At 38.1% G+C, this 16929-nt stretch overlaps 1 protein-coding gene across 1 annotated transcript in view; it reads right to left on the bottom strand.

The window, feature by feature from the left end:
- Nucleotides 1–3143: 3143 nt before the first annotated feature.
- Nucleotides 3144–16929, bottom strand: part of LOC143876237 (MADS-box transcription factor 23-like) — a 48392-nt gene continuing 34606 nt past the window's right edge. The window contains exons 5-9 of the mRNA XM_077377961.1: nt 4164–4263; nt 4023–4064; nt 3848–3931; nt 3531–3688; nt 3144–3444 (exon numbers count right to left, since the gene is read on the bottom strand). Coding sequence (XP_077234076.1) covers nt 3429–3444; nt 3531–3688; nt 3848–3931; nt 4023–4064; nt 4164–4263 — 400 coding nt within the window. The 3' untranslated portion in view covers nt 3144–3428. The remainder of the gene's footprint in view (nt 3445–3530; nt 3689–3847; nt 3932–4022; nt 4065–4163; nt 4264–16929) is intronic.

The following is a 16929-nucleotide window of genomic DNA, read 5'->3' on the forward strand; positions in this document are numbered from 1 at the left end:
TAAAATCTTTGACTTCTACTCCATAGTCCATTGTTCCGTTGTCTTGAAGATAAATCTAGTACCACATGCGGAAGCCCAAGTATGTCGAGGTTTTTGAAAGTTATTTCTGATTTTATTCGTATCCTTCCTTCTCTTTAAGAAGGAAAGTCATATGGTCTAGTGGAGAAGTCATTCCATCATTTGGTTGGTTATATCTCCCCCTTTCTCTTGAATGGGAAGATTCTTTTTATATTGTGGCGTGGTGTATTTTTTTCTAGAATTCTTTTTCTAATTCTGATTATTATGATGCTTCCAGTCCTATATGGTTCAGAGAGGGTATTCCTTTGAGAGCATTGGAAGTTCATAAATTTACCATCAAAACCTAAGGGTGTGTGCATATCTCTTCTCGGATATAAAGACGTGGTCATATGGGTCTATGACCCTGCTAGTAGTGTTTTCTGTCAAATCCTATTATTCCAAAGTGAGATGCTATTGTTTTTTCTCTCATTTTCCTTCAATTTGGGATCCTCCTCTCTTGTCATGAAGGGCTATTGAATTCCAAATTGAGATGCTGGTTCATTGAGGGCATTGACTGGTTTTAAAATTTTGGTCAAGTTTGGGGTCAAGAAAGTTCTGATTGATACGGATATTTTACTAGTAGTTAATTGGTTAGAGAATGGCAGAATGCTTCTGACCGCCACTCTGTAATCAGCTATTGATGCTGAGGTCATCGGGGCATGGACTGGCTTAAACCTTTTAATGAAGTTTGGAGTTTAGAAAGTTTTCATTGAAGGGGATTCTTTACTATTAATTAATTTGTCAAAGAATGCTTATCCTTTAGGGAGATGAGAGTTTTTATCTAATGCCTATGAAGTTGTCAATTTCCCCTCATTCTTAGTGAAGGAAATTTGTTGGCTAATCGTTTAGCTAATTTTGGAGTTTCTTATAATGGTGGTTACATGGCAGTGCATTGCCTAAACTGTAGTTGTTTTGGATGGGCTCTTTGGGGGCTACAGTGTATTGTTTCTTTTTTATTTTTCAATAGATCTTTATTTTAATTGTGCAAAAAAAGAAAAATCCTTCAAGGAGTTTCTTTAAACATCTATTTTTATTCTTGGATTGCTTTTAGTGTCTAATGAAAACCCTGAAGAACATTAAAAATATATGCCTCTCCATTTCTCTTTGCACCTCATACATCATTCCCCAAACCCTATACTTCACAAACCTAAAATTTAATAGAAGAGTTTTCCAGGATCTTTTTCATCACCTTTCTTTTTTCTTGCTTAATGTGCACGGGGCGCCCTAACATATCTCTGCTTAGATGTTGGGGAAGGGATTGGCCTCCTATTATTGCCACAGGCAACTATATGTCTAACATTTATGGAAGTCTATAGGTCTGGAAGGTTGGGTTGGTTTTCTTGTCCAAATCAAAGTGCCCACCCTTTCTGTGGGCTTAAGTATCAACAAGCATTTGACATGTGCTGCTCAAATTAACGATAACACACCTCATTAGGAGCATTTGGGTTCCACTTTTGTGTCTTTGCAAATATTTATGGCCCATGGCGAAATGCGGGCCATCCTTATGAGTGTGTGCATTCATTGAATGGTGTTTGACATGGCAAACTATTTGCTTCATGTCTAGATGTTGCAGGTTCTCTCGGGATTATCTGGGATTGTCTTTAGGTGTTTACCCACTCAAACGTATCTTGATTTTGTTGAATGTCCCGGGATCCATATACTTCTGTCTAATCCTTGTTTGCTTCGAAACAGTTTCAAGTACTCGAATAAATCTTGCATGTCTTGGGTCAAAACTGTGCTTTTTAACCATGGCTTTCACTCACCTCGAAAGGGTCCATGTAATCCAATACATCTATGTGCTGGCAGCCTGGCATGCACAGATAACCCTACGACATTGGTTAAATTGGGACTGCCTGTATATTTTATGCACCACACCAAATGTCTAGGGTTCTATGTTAACATTGAATTCTGATTGGAACAATGTTAATTTATAACCCACAGTTCTAAGTGTAGAACGTGGATTCCATTAGTCTGTGCCTTCGGGAACTCAGTTTCTTTGGTTTGCATTGGTGTCTATGTTTATACCTGATGACATGAATATTATGAGATTCTCATCCTGGGTGTTATAGTAGTCCACAGAAATTTTTGTACTGATTTCAGAATCTTGCAATTCCTTTTAAATTAGGATGTAGCAGTTCTATATAAATTATAAAAGTTTTCAGAGCTATCTTCAGGGCAACATTTCTTTATATAACTCTGAAGTTGCATTTATTTCATAAATTTGATGATGAGATATGATATGGTCTATCTATCTTCTATACAGTGGAATATATTCACTAACAATCTCTATTTACCGCATGTGTTAGCATTCTATGTAAACTGCTAGCGTAACGTATCGAATTTAAGGTATTTTGCACCACTTGATTTGGTCCTATTTGTTTCAGCTTCTCTGTTCTGTTTATATTGGTTAGAGTGTTTCATGCGTATTTTGTTGGCTATGGACGCTCTGCATATTTTCCTGAATTTTTGTTTCAACACCAACCAATTTATGAATAGTCTGGACGAGTAATCAATTAAGCAGTATGTGAAGGTCATTTTGGGAATCAGGTTTCTACATTTTTGTTGTTGTATAACCTGGTTGCCTGATGTCATTTTAAAGTGTGCTCTATTTATGGAGGATATATTGTTTTGTTATTTGAATGAACTTACTTTTCTTCCCATATTTGACGAATAAAAAATGCTGCTATCATGATACATAAATCAGAAACTTGTAGATGCAATTGAATTGAATTTTCTCTTTTTGCTCTGATTCAAGTGCAAATATTGAAATTTCTTGCTATAATTCAATATATATTGTCTTCTGTTTGTTGCTAGGGATAACTGGATGTCGCTTGCTGGTATTTTATTTTTGGATTGAAACTGCTTGCTTTTCTTTTATTTAAGTTTCTTGGCCCCTAGATCGTGTGATGAACCGTGAGGGGAATCTGCCCTGGTTTGGCTATAGTTTCTATGGCTTTGGTCAGGATTATCTTTCTAATGCTTCAGTAGGTAGCCTTCTTACAAATCTTTTAATGGAATTTGGATGCTCTTTGTGGGGTTTTCCAGGTGTACATAGTAAATGAAAAGTTATCATTCTCCTCACAAAATAGAAGTATAGGTCTCAGTATTAAAGCCAATGGCTGTTTTCAGGTATTATGATTTTGAACTCCCAAACAAGTACAGAACACCATGCACATCTGTGCTTTTTTATTGCTAAATAGCTTTACATAGATCATTGTCTCCTTCGATCATCTCAAAAGACTTGTTTTGCATGGTCATCCTTCCATACTGTAGCATACATACCACATATTGCAAGTAGCTTGATGATGTAACCATGGGTATGGTATTGATATGAAGTATCATCCCCATCCATGGTTCATGAATCTGCTTCTCTAATGCAATTGTAAGCTGCTTCAAATTTCAAGGCAATATGGTTGGGTATCAAAATTCAATAGATATATTTCACACTTAAAAAATGAATTTTCAAGAATTACCCCAACTTCATAGGTCTTGCTGGTGTCTCATAGTTCTGTTGCTGAGGTTGGCTTAGTTGGAGATGGACCGGTGCATGCAAATTGTCTGCAACGGTAAAACCACCATTTGGAAGAATGGGATTTCTGTTCTCTCCATTTAACTCTCTTGTTGCATAAACCTGATACCAGGGAGATATGCTTTAGCGCTTAGGTTGGCTTTAACACAACTCTCACATGTTACTGTGAATTTAAAATATAAAAATACAAAAGGGTTGATGAGCTTTTTTCTAAAATTTTTAGAGCTGTTTGAAGTTCATAGTAGCTGCGCAAGCCAATACCTTCTTATGTAATTCCATGTTTTCTTGACGAATGAGGTTTACCTTCTTATACAGTTCAATATTTTCTTGATGAATGATGTTCCCCTGCAAGTAACCATTGAAGTTTAGCTATTTGATGGACATCTTACTTAAAATAAAACAATAATATAAATGTTGCATATTGCTTTGGAATTACCTTTCGGCTCAATTCTTGAATTTCGTCAGTTAAAATTTGGTCCTGCAATAGTGAAAGACTACATTATAATTTATGCATGTGATTGATATGAAATTTGGGAGGACCAAAGAAAAAGCATTATGAGGCCTAGCATTTTCCGACCTTTTTCATTCTTACACCGCGCAGACTCATGTCCAATTGATTCTCTAGATTTTGTAGGTCCTTGACGCTCAAACCCGAAAGCTCTTCCCCCATCAATTGCCTGCAGTTGTCAGTAATCAGAATGTATGGTATGTTGTCCATTTCCATGACCCACATTTGAAGCATGAGATATTTATTTGCATCAGATATAATGTGACACGAAAGATGATATTTTTGATTAAATATGAATGTGTTTATTTCATTTTTTTGATAAATTGAATGCATTTTTGTGATTTGATGAACCATAAATTTTAAGGATTTTTGGGAAACACAAATTAGTTTGGTAAAGGATTATAACTCGCAATTTTAGATGTGTCGACAAAATAGCTTATTTTGCATTATTCAGAAGCTGTAAATTTTCAAGTACTTTTTTTTCTTAATGACATAATTGCTTTTTTAGGATTTTTGGGAAACCCACCATCTACTTATGGTGGTGTCAAATATACAAGCTGTTCTCTATGACCCGTACTATGTTTCTCAGGGATTTTATGGAGTCAAACCCCGCAATTGACAAACTCGGTAGGCAAATGTTGGATTAACACCTTTTATTACAAAATTGGACGATAGAAAGATTGCTTGTTAGTTTTAATTTTAGTTTTTATTTTTGCCGAAGTTGATTCTCTTTTTCAAAAAGTACCAACATTTGGCTTATTTTACAGTGGGCAATTCCCCTTTAACTAAGGCTTTGTCACCCACACACGCATACAAATACATGAGCGCTTGTACGATTCGACATTTTTTGTATAATCAAAGACTAAGAAACGAATATTATTTAGAAAAATATGTTAGTTTGATGTAAAGATATACTACAAAATATTAAAGCTTCAATGTTTACCATGTTATGGTTTACTAATGATCTTGGAATTGTTGATAAATTATAGTGAAATGCATTTGTATAGTTTGATGAAGTAGTTACAGTAATGAGTACAACAGTTCACAAAATTACAAATAAAGGTGTTCTATTTGAATGACCGGACTTGTGTTTGTGATATTTAGAAGGGATTTGCTAGGGTCCATCGCAAAAGGCATTTCGCGGCTGGTCTGTCGGAGGTCAGATCAGCCACCTCGTGAATGAAGACAACAGCTTTTGTCCCCATTCACGAGGTGGCTGGTCTAATATGCGATAGACCAGCCGTGAAATGCCTTTTGCAATGGACGCTAGCAATTCCCTATTTAGAATGGTGCATTGATGCTGGCAGTTTTAATAAATAATGACACTAACAAGAATCTATAAATTATAACTTTGTAAGATATCATAAATCATATTCATAACTTCTCAACAATTAGAGATCTTAAGTATTTTTTTCTCACAAAGCTATATTTGTGCCGTTTCTTGGGTGGCACCTCGGGTCAGTTGCGTCTTGTTTTCCTGAAACCTACCCTACCCGGTAAATTATCTCTCGGGTCAGGTTGAGCATTTTATGGAAAAATCCGAGATTCATAAATCCTACCCTACCCAAGATAGTCTCTCGGGTCGGGTTAAGTTTTCAATGTTTATTTAAGGATAGTGACTAATTTCAAAGAGGTCAAAAACAACAAATCTTCACATAAAAATCTCCAAATTTTAAACATCAAATGCATGCATTTAAGAAGGAAACTACTTTTTTCACAAGCCTAATCACCTCAATGAAAACAATTATATCAATACGCCGGAGAATACTTTTTCATATTATTCAACAGATAAAGTCATAGTACACCTATAAATATCGGGTCGGGTTTTGGGTTTTGTTTTTGCTTTGAATCCGAACCAACCAAAGCCTAATCACCTCAATGAAAACAATTATATCAATACGCCGGAGAATACTTTTTCATATTGTTCAAGAGATAAAGTCATAGTACACCTTTAAATATCGGGTCGGGTGTTGGGTTTTGTTTTTCCTTTGAATCCGAACCGACCAGACCCGAGATTGCGTTGGGGTTTTCAACTTGAAACCCAACCCAAGACCATGATTTCTAAACATGACCCAAGTAATATTTGGGTCAGATCGATGTGGGTTGGGTAAAATTCGACCCAAACTGACCCAAGTTGCAAGCTTAGCCGTATCCCTTACTCATACTCGTGTTATATTGTATTGATACGCGTACTCTATAGACATGTATTCCCATTATCATAGGCATACAGTGAAAGTAGAAACGGGTGAAGTCTATAAGCACAAAGGCAATCTGTTGAAGATTCATAACAAATCATTCCTAGTGCATGTGTTTTGTAGATGTTACAACATGTCTGGAAGGGGCACCTCGTCTCGCGTTTCATCTCGTTGCATCTCTAGGAATCGCAGAGAGAGAGAGAGAGAGAGAGAGAGAGAGAGAGAGAGAGAGAGAGAGAGAGAGAGAGAGAGAGAGAGAGAGAGAGATGTCAACATTCAGTTTAGAGTGAAAAGTCGTGTTAGTCGACCTGCAATTAGGTCGACACCATATATATGATATGATTAGAGTGTTGATGCGGAGGCCGTCTGCCTAACCGAGAGTGGAATCGAACAAATCCCTACATGCCACATGGCACATTGAAGAGGAGTTTTGCCAATTTTAGAGAAAGGCAAAAAAAAGGAAACCAAATAAAGCAAGTTGTTTAACGTGGGAAGATGCTATTTGTTCGATTCCATTCGCGGTTCCCAACTTGGTTGCCATATCATTATTCATGTGATTATCATTAAAGGGAAAAGATAAAAGTACACCTGGGTACTTAATGCAAGGAAATACACATTATACTTTGACATATATATGATTATCATTGAAGGAAAAAGATAAAAGTACCCCTGTACTTAATACAAGGAAATACACATTATACTTTGACACTCCCCCTCAAGCTGGAGCATATTATTACCCATGCGCATCTTGGAACACATAAGAAAAGGATTTCTACCAAGGGCTTTGGTAAAGACATCGCCCAACTGATCCTTAGACTCCACAAATGGCGTACATATCTTCTTACTCATGACCGCTTCACTAACAAAGTGATGGTCAAGCCTGATGTGCTTCGTTCTCTCATGGAAGACTGGATTGCTGGAAATACATATTGATGCTTGATTTTCACAAAATATCATTGTAGGTTGATTAGATACAACTCTAAATTCACTCGTAAGAGTTTTTACCCACATCAATTCGCATGCAGTACGTGTCATTACCCTACATTTGGCTTATGCACTTGAACGTGATTATATAAATGTAAAATAGCCAGTGGTAGATCATCAATCAGACAATGATCCAGCCCAATCGGCATTTGAGTAATAGACACTATCAAGGTCATCCTTTTTTTTGTATATAAGTCTTTTCTTTGGAGCGTTCTTGAGATTACCGAAGAATTCTACATACACGTTCCCAATGCAATTGGGTAGGAGATGCATAAATTGACTCATCACACCCATGACAAAAGCAATAGAGGAACGAGTGACAGTGAGGTAGATTAGTTTTCCAGTGAGATATTTGTACCTCTTTCGATCTTCAAATTGAACACCATTGTCACACAAGATTTTTATATTTGGATCCATACATTAGGTTCGAATTCTAACATTCCCATTTTAATGAGAAGATCTGTCACATACTTCCTTTGGGATATACTTATGCCATCCTTTTTCCTTGCAACCTCTATGCTTAGAAAATTACATAGTTGTCCTAGATCTTTTGTCTGAAAATATTGCTTAAGCTTCCTCTTCACTTCATCTATCCCAACTACATGTCATTGCCAGAAATGATAATATCTTCCACACAGACAATTAATACAATTAAACCTTATGTTCTGTGCTGAACAAAAACAAAATGATTGGCATGGCTTCGATGAAATCCAAGGGAGACATCTACTATGCTGAACTTGTCAAACCACGCTCTAGGAGACAGTTTAATCCCATAAATGACTTTTTGTTGCAATTTACATACTATACTTTTCCCTGATCAACAAATCCCATGGATTGCTCCATGTAAACTTCCTCATGAACATCTCCATACAAAAAGGCCTTTTTGACATCAAGTTGAAACAATGGCCAGCTATAGTGGACAACAATAGAGATAAGAACACTAACATAATCAAGCCTTTCCACAGAAGATTAAGGCTCAAAATAATTGGCACCATATATTTGAGTGTAGCCCTTGGTGACCAGGCAGGGCTTCAACCTTTCAATGCTTCCATCAGATAGATACTTGATAGAGAACACCCACTGACGCCCAATTACAACCTTCCACTAAGGTAAAGTAGTAGGTTTCCAAGTGTTACGAGAACACAAGGCATGCATTTCTTCATCCATAGCCTTTACCCCGGATGAGTGAGTCCTTCCCGAAATGTGTTAGGAATGGAAACAACAAATGGGATAATGCAAATCAGCAATATGAAAGAGATAGATAGTCAAATGAAACAAACTAGCTGATAGGATATTGAGTGCACGCTCTTTTAACTCTTTTACCTTTCTAGATAGCTATATGAGCTTTTAAGTGTGTGCAAGTATTCATACTGGAAATAAGATCTATTTTCAAATCTGAAGAGTGGGTGGGTGGCAGGCCATCCGGTTGTATGACCTGTTTAGTACGTCTTGTATAAACAAGGACAGGTTTTGTAGATAGAGAAGGAGCATCATCCTTAGGAAGACAATGTAGAATAGAAGGAATAAAAGGGGTGCCGGACATATGAAGATTTGAATCAAAAGAGGAGCCATTATTAGAAAAATAAGGCATAGTCTCAAAGAAGGTAACATGAGCACTAACTAGGCATACTCTCAAGGAAGACACACTTAATAGAATGGGGAGATAATTATCAGAAAGGCTACTGGCATTATGAACAAAATAGACAAGAATATTTGTGGAGGAAACTGATATGCTGGAGATCAAGGGAATAAGACAGAAAATGAGACCTGATTATCTAAAACTATTGACAGAATACAATCATGGTTTTAAATTTTGGCCAAAATATTTTGATTTCGGCTGCTACCGAAACAAAATCCAGTTGGTTTCAAAATAATGTCGCTCGAATTTCAGAAGTTCTCTCGAATTTTCGGAAATTTGCCCCAAATTTTAGGATTTCACGAATGTTGTGGTCGAAATATACAAAACATGCAACTTTTCATATAAACAATGCGTTTATCGAAATGTCTACATTCCGACAGAAACGCTGACAAAAATCAACTCCATTCATGGAAAAGAGAATAACGAGATTCCTTTAAGGTATTTATAAGAAAACAACAAAAAATAAAAAGAAAAACCACAGGTAAATAATCTTACATGGATTTGGGTCGTTATTTTGCGCCTAAATATTTCCGTGATTTCACAAGATTTCGGCCTACATTTTGTACCGAAACCAAAATATTTCCATTGCGCTGTTTACTGAAACTGAAACTGAAATTTAAAACCTTGCATACAATTTATCAGATAACATGCAGTTAACACAACATCTTCCCATACATCCCATCACCTATGTTCCCCATATTACCCTCAAGTGTTTAGTGCTTTTTTTTAAAAATTTGGTAGGGGCATTTAAGTCATTAATCTATTGACTTAAGTGACTTAAATTATATCCTATTGGCCGTCGGAGTGGGCCCATCCCTTAAATCACTTAAGCTTTATTTAAAGAGGCAAAGAGGGGAGAACAAACCTAATTTTAAAGTGATTTTCATGCAGCCCCCAAGGAGCAGCCATAAGTGGAGTTTCTTCGCCACCTTTGACGCAAAGAGGAGAAAAATTTCTCTTCCGTTGTGCAAGGTATCCTTCTCCTTCCCCTTTCTCCTCTTTCCTCTATTTCTTCTCCTTTTCTTCTCTCTCTCTCAACTTTCTTTCGTTCTCCTTCTCTCTTTCTCTTTCTTTACTTCTCCCTCATTTCACTTCTTTTATCTTTTCTTTTCTCCCCCACCTCTTGATTTTTCTTTAAAAAATCAGTCTATTGACTGTTGTTGCAGCCTTGGCTGCCACGGTCATTTCTTTCCTCACTTTTCCCCTCCTCTGTATCCCCTGTACTGTCCCTTTCTCCCTATTCTATTCTAACAGCCCCTAATACTGTTTCCAGGACTGTATGTCTTAATAATCCCTCCTCTCTCCTTTTTTCTTGTTTCCTTCTTATTAAACTTTTACCCCTTGCTGTCCAGGGGCTTATGTGATCCCATATACACCATATTCTCCCTCTTGGGGCCCGATCTAGAGGTGTTGGTTGTTGTTTCTTGGATTGTTCGGGTTTTCTGGCTTCTCCGATATCATTCTTGGCCTTTACATGAGATCCGAGGAATGCATGATTACCATTTGATAGTATCTTATCTTGCTGTAATTTTAGCCCATTAGACCTGATTTCTACGACTCTCCGGTACTTCTTTAGCCCTCGATCTTGAGCCTATTTATTTATGAGTTTATTTATCCTAGATAGAGGTTGTTTTTGGGCCATAGATTTTCATTTCTTTTTTTGCTATTGACTGAGATAAGACCTTATATTGGTGCTATCATATTTACATATTTGCTATTGATTAGTGTGATCTACTATTTGCAATGTATGTTTGAGTATAATTTTAGGCTTATTGTTGAATTCTCTCAAATGATAAATCTCAATAATTTTCTAGTGTGAATTGATTAATTTTCAGACTCTCATCTGTTTAGGGACTGGAGGTACTGTTTTAATGTTGAAGATTAATACATTTAGCTCCTTAAGTTCTTCATTATTAGCCATGAACCCTCATGTTTGCACTAGATACCCAAGTTATCCGTGAAAAGTTATCTGCGAATGTATCAAAATACTTTAAATCTGTTAGAAATTGGGATAAGGTTAGAGAAGAAGAAGAAGAGGAGTGGAGAGGATGGAGAGTCTCCACTAGGGAGCTTCCATGTAATATGATGTATTTATAGGCCCAAAGTAGGGCAACCTTGTACAAAGACTACAATACCCTCCACATACACATAATACCTGCTCGTCAAGCTGGAGTGTATGTACTATTCATCGCATACACACAACCAGCTTGGTACAACTTTCCCCCTCAAGATGGTGTGGTGAATACATAATGAAATACATAACAAAAAGGGACAACGACCACAACGAGTGCAACGGTGAGATCAACGGCCACCAAAACAATGATCTCCCCCTGAATCAGCACTACCGTTAGAGCGATCACCACAGAGCCTCCCCTTGAATCAGAGCAGGGCTATCAAATCTGCACACCAATAACAATCTAACGGAGGCGCCTCGACAGGAAAATATCAATGAAGCACGAACAAAATATGCACACCAAAGGCGTTCACAACGAACAACAGCGAAGCACCATGAGTAGACATCACCGGAACAACACAACCAATAGAAGAACTCCAACCACCAGAAAGATGAAAAGAGCAGGCAAGCAACCAACCAACAGGACGATAGAAAATCAGCCCATCATAACAATGATAAAAAACAAGCGCACAACCAGCAAATAACATGTTTCCTGGACAACAACAAGGCCGAAAGCAACGCCGATGACTGGGCATATAGCCACCAGCAACGACAAGGCCGAAAGCAACACCAACTACCGGGCATATAGCCACCAGCAACGACAGGGCCGAATGCAACACGAAGGACCGGGCATATAGCCACCAACAACGACGAGGCCAAAAGCAACGCTAATCATCAGGCATATACCCACCAACGGTGTGAATTGCAACACGCAAACCACTACAATGACAACAAATGCGTAATACGACACAATGCAACGACACACGTGTAGAAGCACTAACAAAGTGGATTGCAACGCAAACAACTACAACAACAAAGGCGTAAAACTACGCCAAGAAACTACACACGATATAGAAGTATCGACAAACACGACTCGCAAAGCGAATCCACAAACAACCAACCAACAATCCAACCAAACAACCAACCCAACCAACGATGATTACAAACCAACCACAACCAACCAAGCAACAAACCAACCACCAACCAAAACAACCGCAACCAACCAAGCAACACATCATCAAGAAAGCACCAACAACGTCCAATACCGACAACACCAACCATCCACCAATGGCGCACCACCACCAATACCAACTATAAACCCACTATAAATGCCACCAATAACCAATCACCACCAACAACAACCACATACGCCAACACCAAATCACCACCACCAACAAGCCACCATCAACGCACAAATAACTCACCAACGATCTACCAACAAAAGAATGGTGAACAACATAAAAGGAACTGCCAACAACACACCAACAAACACCAAGCGGAAAGAAACAACTAACATTTAAAGAAGCGAAGAAGCAACCAACCGACCAACAAATCACCAACAAAGAAGAGTGAACAACATAAAGGAATCATACCAACAAAGATGACGAAACTGCATTCGGAAACGACAACAATACACCACGATAACAACAAGACAACAATACAATACGACAACAGGACAACAACAAGAGAACAACAAGGCAACACTCCATCCATGGAACCTTCAACACACCCCCTCAAGTTGAGTCCGAAGACCTTCAATTTGCAATGAAAGGAATACTCTTAAGGCACCACATCTTTCTTAGACATTTCATCAAACACTTGGTTTGCGCCTTTGATATCAACGAAAATGCCCAAATCACCAACAAGGAAGGGTGAACAACGTAAAAGAATCATACCAACAAAGATGACGAAACTACATGTGGAAACGACAACAATACACCACGATAACAACAAGACAACAATACAACATGACAACAACAAGAGAACAACAAGGCTACACTCCATCCATGGAACCTTCAACACACCCCCTTAAGTTGAGTTCGAAGACCTTCAATTTGCAACGAAAAGAATACTCTTAAGGCACCACATCTCGCTTAGACATTTCATCAAACACTTGGTGTGTGCCTTTGATATCAACCCAAACGCCATAAAACGCAACTATGTTGAAGAAAGAAATGACAAAGATAGATGGAGTGGAGGGCGAGGAGGGTTTCAAAAAAAAAAGAAAGGGAGGATTTAAACCATAAAGGAGGGGGTTTAAAGAACTAGAAAGAACAACAAGGGTATGGATTTAGAAGAGACTAAGAGAGAGATTAGGAGTTTAGAACAAAAAAGAGAGGGATTTATGGATTTAGAACAAGAGAAAAAACCAGAAAAAAAGAAATGGATGGAGAAAAGAAGGAAAAGAATGTACAAGAAGGGATCCTTTTCTTTGTTTTTTTGTTTTGTTTTGGAAAATGGATGGATTTGCAAATTGTATTAACAAAAGAGGTTGGGGTTTAGGGACTCACAAGAAGAGGTTATGGATTGAGGTTGGGGTTTAGGGACTCACAAGAAGAGGTTATGGATTTAGGGTTAGGGTTTAGGGTAATGGATGTAGGGATTAGGGTGTAGGGATGTACTAAGGAGGATGAACCCAAAAAGGGTTTTTGGAATATCAAGGAGGAGGGAGTCTCGTCTCGTATTCAAATGGTGGGGGCGTCTCCCGTCTCGTCTTGTCACATCTTCAGGATACCATGTAAGAATGTGAGTAGAGAATAGAGAGAGAGAAACGTGAATTGGAGATGGTGATGATAAGTCTTCCTTCCTTTCAGGATCTTTGGCCTGATACCATGTTAGAATGGATAAGGTAGAGGAAGAAAGAAGAAGAAGGGCGGTGAGGGAGAAGATGGTGAGATTCTCCACTAAGGAGTCCTCCCATGTAAATGATGTATATATAGGCCCAAAGTAGGGCAACCTTGTACAAAGACTACAATACCCTCCACACGTACACATAATTACCTAAACTACACTTACATACTCTTCAACAAAATCAAACTGACTAGACGCACGACATGGGCCCCAAATATTAGAATGGACTGAAGAGAAATGTGCATGCCTCCTTTTCTCAACACGTGAATGAATGACATAACAATGGTCCTTCCCAAGTTGACAATGGTAGCAGAGCGGTGAAGGAGTGATGAGACCCATCCAGGTAGTACAGTCCGTTATGTTCAAGCCCTCCAATCTTCTTCTTTGTCTGTAAAATCCTAGAAAATACAATGAGAGGGATAGAAGGTTACAATACCTTAATTGACTAACAGAAAGCAAGTTAACATAAAATTTTGGGACATATAAACATGGGAAAGCGAAAGAGAGGCAGTAGGATGGGCCATGCCTTACTCAAGAGTGAAAAATGAAAGAGGCGCAGCAGGATGGACCATGCCTTACTCAATTGTGAGACCCATCAGTGACTCTTACAGAATTACTAGGAGCCGACTTGGAAAAAAAGAGGAGAAAATACCAGATTCACTCGTCAATCATCATGTGAAGATGATCCAGAATCAATGACCCATGAAGATGGTTGGGAAATTGAAAAACAGAGATACCTGACTTAACAAGAGTAGCTGTACGCGCGACGGAAGAAGGCTGTTGGAAAAGTTTCTCGTACTGTTCTCGTGAGAGGACAACAGTGCTACCTTCTCTAAAGATAGGCTGCCGTCTCTAAAGATAGGCTGTTTGGTGTTATCAGTGGATTCTAAATCTGCACCAACAATTATTGATGTCTGGTTAGCACACTCAGGCTTCCTAAACTTTTCCCAACACTTATCCACAGTATGATTCGTTTTACCAAATTATACACATTTCTGAATACCTCTACTTCTACCTCAGCCGGGCCCTGAGTCTCTGCGTCCACCACGACCAGCAGGACCACATCCACGTCCATAATTTGTTGATACAAGAGAGGAGGATTCCTCTGCTGTGATAGATTCCAAGGAGGAGGTAGCCAAAACAATACGATTAAAAAAAGGAGGTAGTCACCAGTTACCACAACACTTTGTAGGCGTGAATAAACATTATGCATAGATGGAATAGTTTCACTTGCCAGAAGTTGTCATTTGACTGAATTATAATTAGAATTCAACCCAGAAAAAAATTTAGCTACCTGCAACTCTTCACGTTGCTTCCTAAGTAAGTCCAAGTAGGTAGACAGTGACTGATATATGTTTTACTCTTCCCACACGCCCTTTAGAGTAGTATAATACTCACTCAAGGATTTGTCTCTTTGTTTCATCATAAAAGTATCATCCTATAACTCAGAAATTCTGGAAATATTTTCACCTTGATAATATTGTTCTTCTTAGGCTTCCCACACCGCTTTAGTAGTGCTACAAAAAATAATTGTGGAATTATTGGAAGGCTCCATAGTCCATACTGTTAAACAACCATGTCATCATCAGATAATTATCTTTCATCCAATCATCATAGTCTTTTGTAATAGTAGGAGGATCAAATGTTAAAAATTTGAGCATACCTTCGGCACTAATAAACACATTTAACGATTGAGCTCAAACCAAATAATTTCATCCATTCAGTTTAATAGATTGGATTTGTTGGCCTACTAAGTCATCAAATACTCACACCAGATTTAGAATCTGCAACGCTGTCCAACTACAGAACCATCAGGTCACAAGCAAATCTAATAAACAACTCAGCCATATCTCCATATCTGATATATTAGATCTCAGGAGCAGGATACTAGTTGATCACATAGAAGGAACGCAGGCAACCGACCAATAAATCGTAATCAACACATCACAGAACCATTACCAGATCTAGTTCACAAGAATAGCAGCCATATCTGATATGTTAGATCTCAGGAGCTAGATACTAGTTGATCACATAGAAGGAACACAGGCAACCGACCAATACATCGTAATCAACACATCACAGAACCATTACCAGATGTAATTCACAAGAATAGCCATGATCAACATAGAATAGCCAATGATAAGAAGACCATCATCCAAAGATGTAATGAGATATTTAATCTCGCACAACACAAGGATCATCAATTGACGACTGTGGTCGTTGCACATGATAAAGGAAAGAACGAGAAATTTGGGGTGTGACAAGATCTAATCTAAACAGGTGGCTGATCATATCTGATTTGGAGAAAAAGACCGAGAGAAGGAAACCAATCAGATATGTTTTAAAACACTTCTTCTAGACCTTGGATCAACACAAAAAAGGGACGAAGGTGATGAAAAGGGGAGATTAGATCTGATTTAGATATAAAAAACAGGAGAATAAAGTGTTCAGATCTGATTCGGAGATGAAAACAGTTTCTTCTTTTCATGTATGCTCTCATATGGTGCTGGAGCTGGAAAAAATCTGATCGCATACTCTGATACCATGGTATAGCATTTTTGGAAGGGACATCTCGCTCACGTCTCGTCGGGTCGCGTCTTTAGGCACCACGGAGAGGGAGGGAGGGAGGGAGGTGACATTCAGTTTAGGGTGAAAAGAAGGTCGACTAATATGATTATCATTACAGAAAAAAACTCAGAAGTATCCCTGGGTACTTGCAGAAAAATACTCATTAAACTTTGACTGTATAATTACAAAAATATTGTTAAGGCGATTCACTAAAAGCTGTCTGCACGGATTTCTGGTCAAATTGTTCGTGATGTCTTCAATTAAAGTTGGGTTTGAATGTGTGTGTGTGTGTGTGTGATAGTTTTAGTGATGTTAGGTTGTTCTCTTAGTAGGCTACTACAAAGCACTCATCATTTGTTCTTTTGTTGTTTTTTTGTTCTTCCTCTTTCATTTTTCGATTGAACTATTGGCTCCTTTTGGATATTTGTCGGCATTATAATTATTACAAGCTTTTCCTTCCGACGGATGGACTTCTATTCTTTCCTAGGGTTTTATGTCATAGCTTCTTGTGGAGAAATCTATATTATGTTTTTTAGTCACCGACTTCAACAAATATCTCTTCCTAAACTTGAATAATTTGATACCATTAGGAAGTAGTGTTTACTGATGGCCTGTGTGAGCGCGTAGGTCACCTATCTTTTTTTT

The sequence above is a fragment of the Tasmannia lanceolata genome, unplaced genomic scaffold (assembly GCF_043159265.1).
Source record: "Tasmannia lanceolata isolate RefF3 unplaced genomic scaffold, GAP_Taslan_0.1 ptg000004l, whole genome shotgun sequence".
NCBI lineage: Eukaryota > Viridiplantae > Streptophyta > Magnoliopsida > Canellales > Winteraceae > Tasmannia > Tasmannia lanceolata.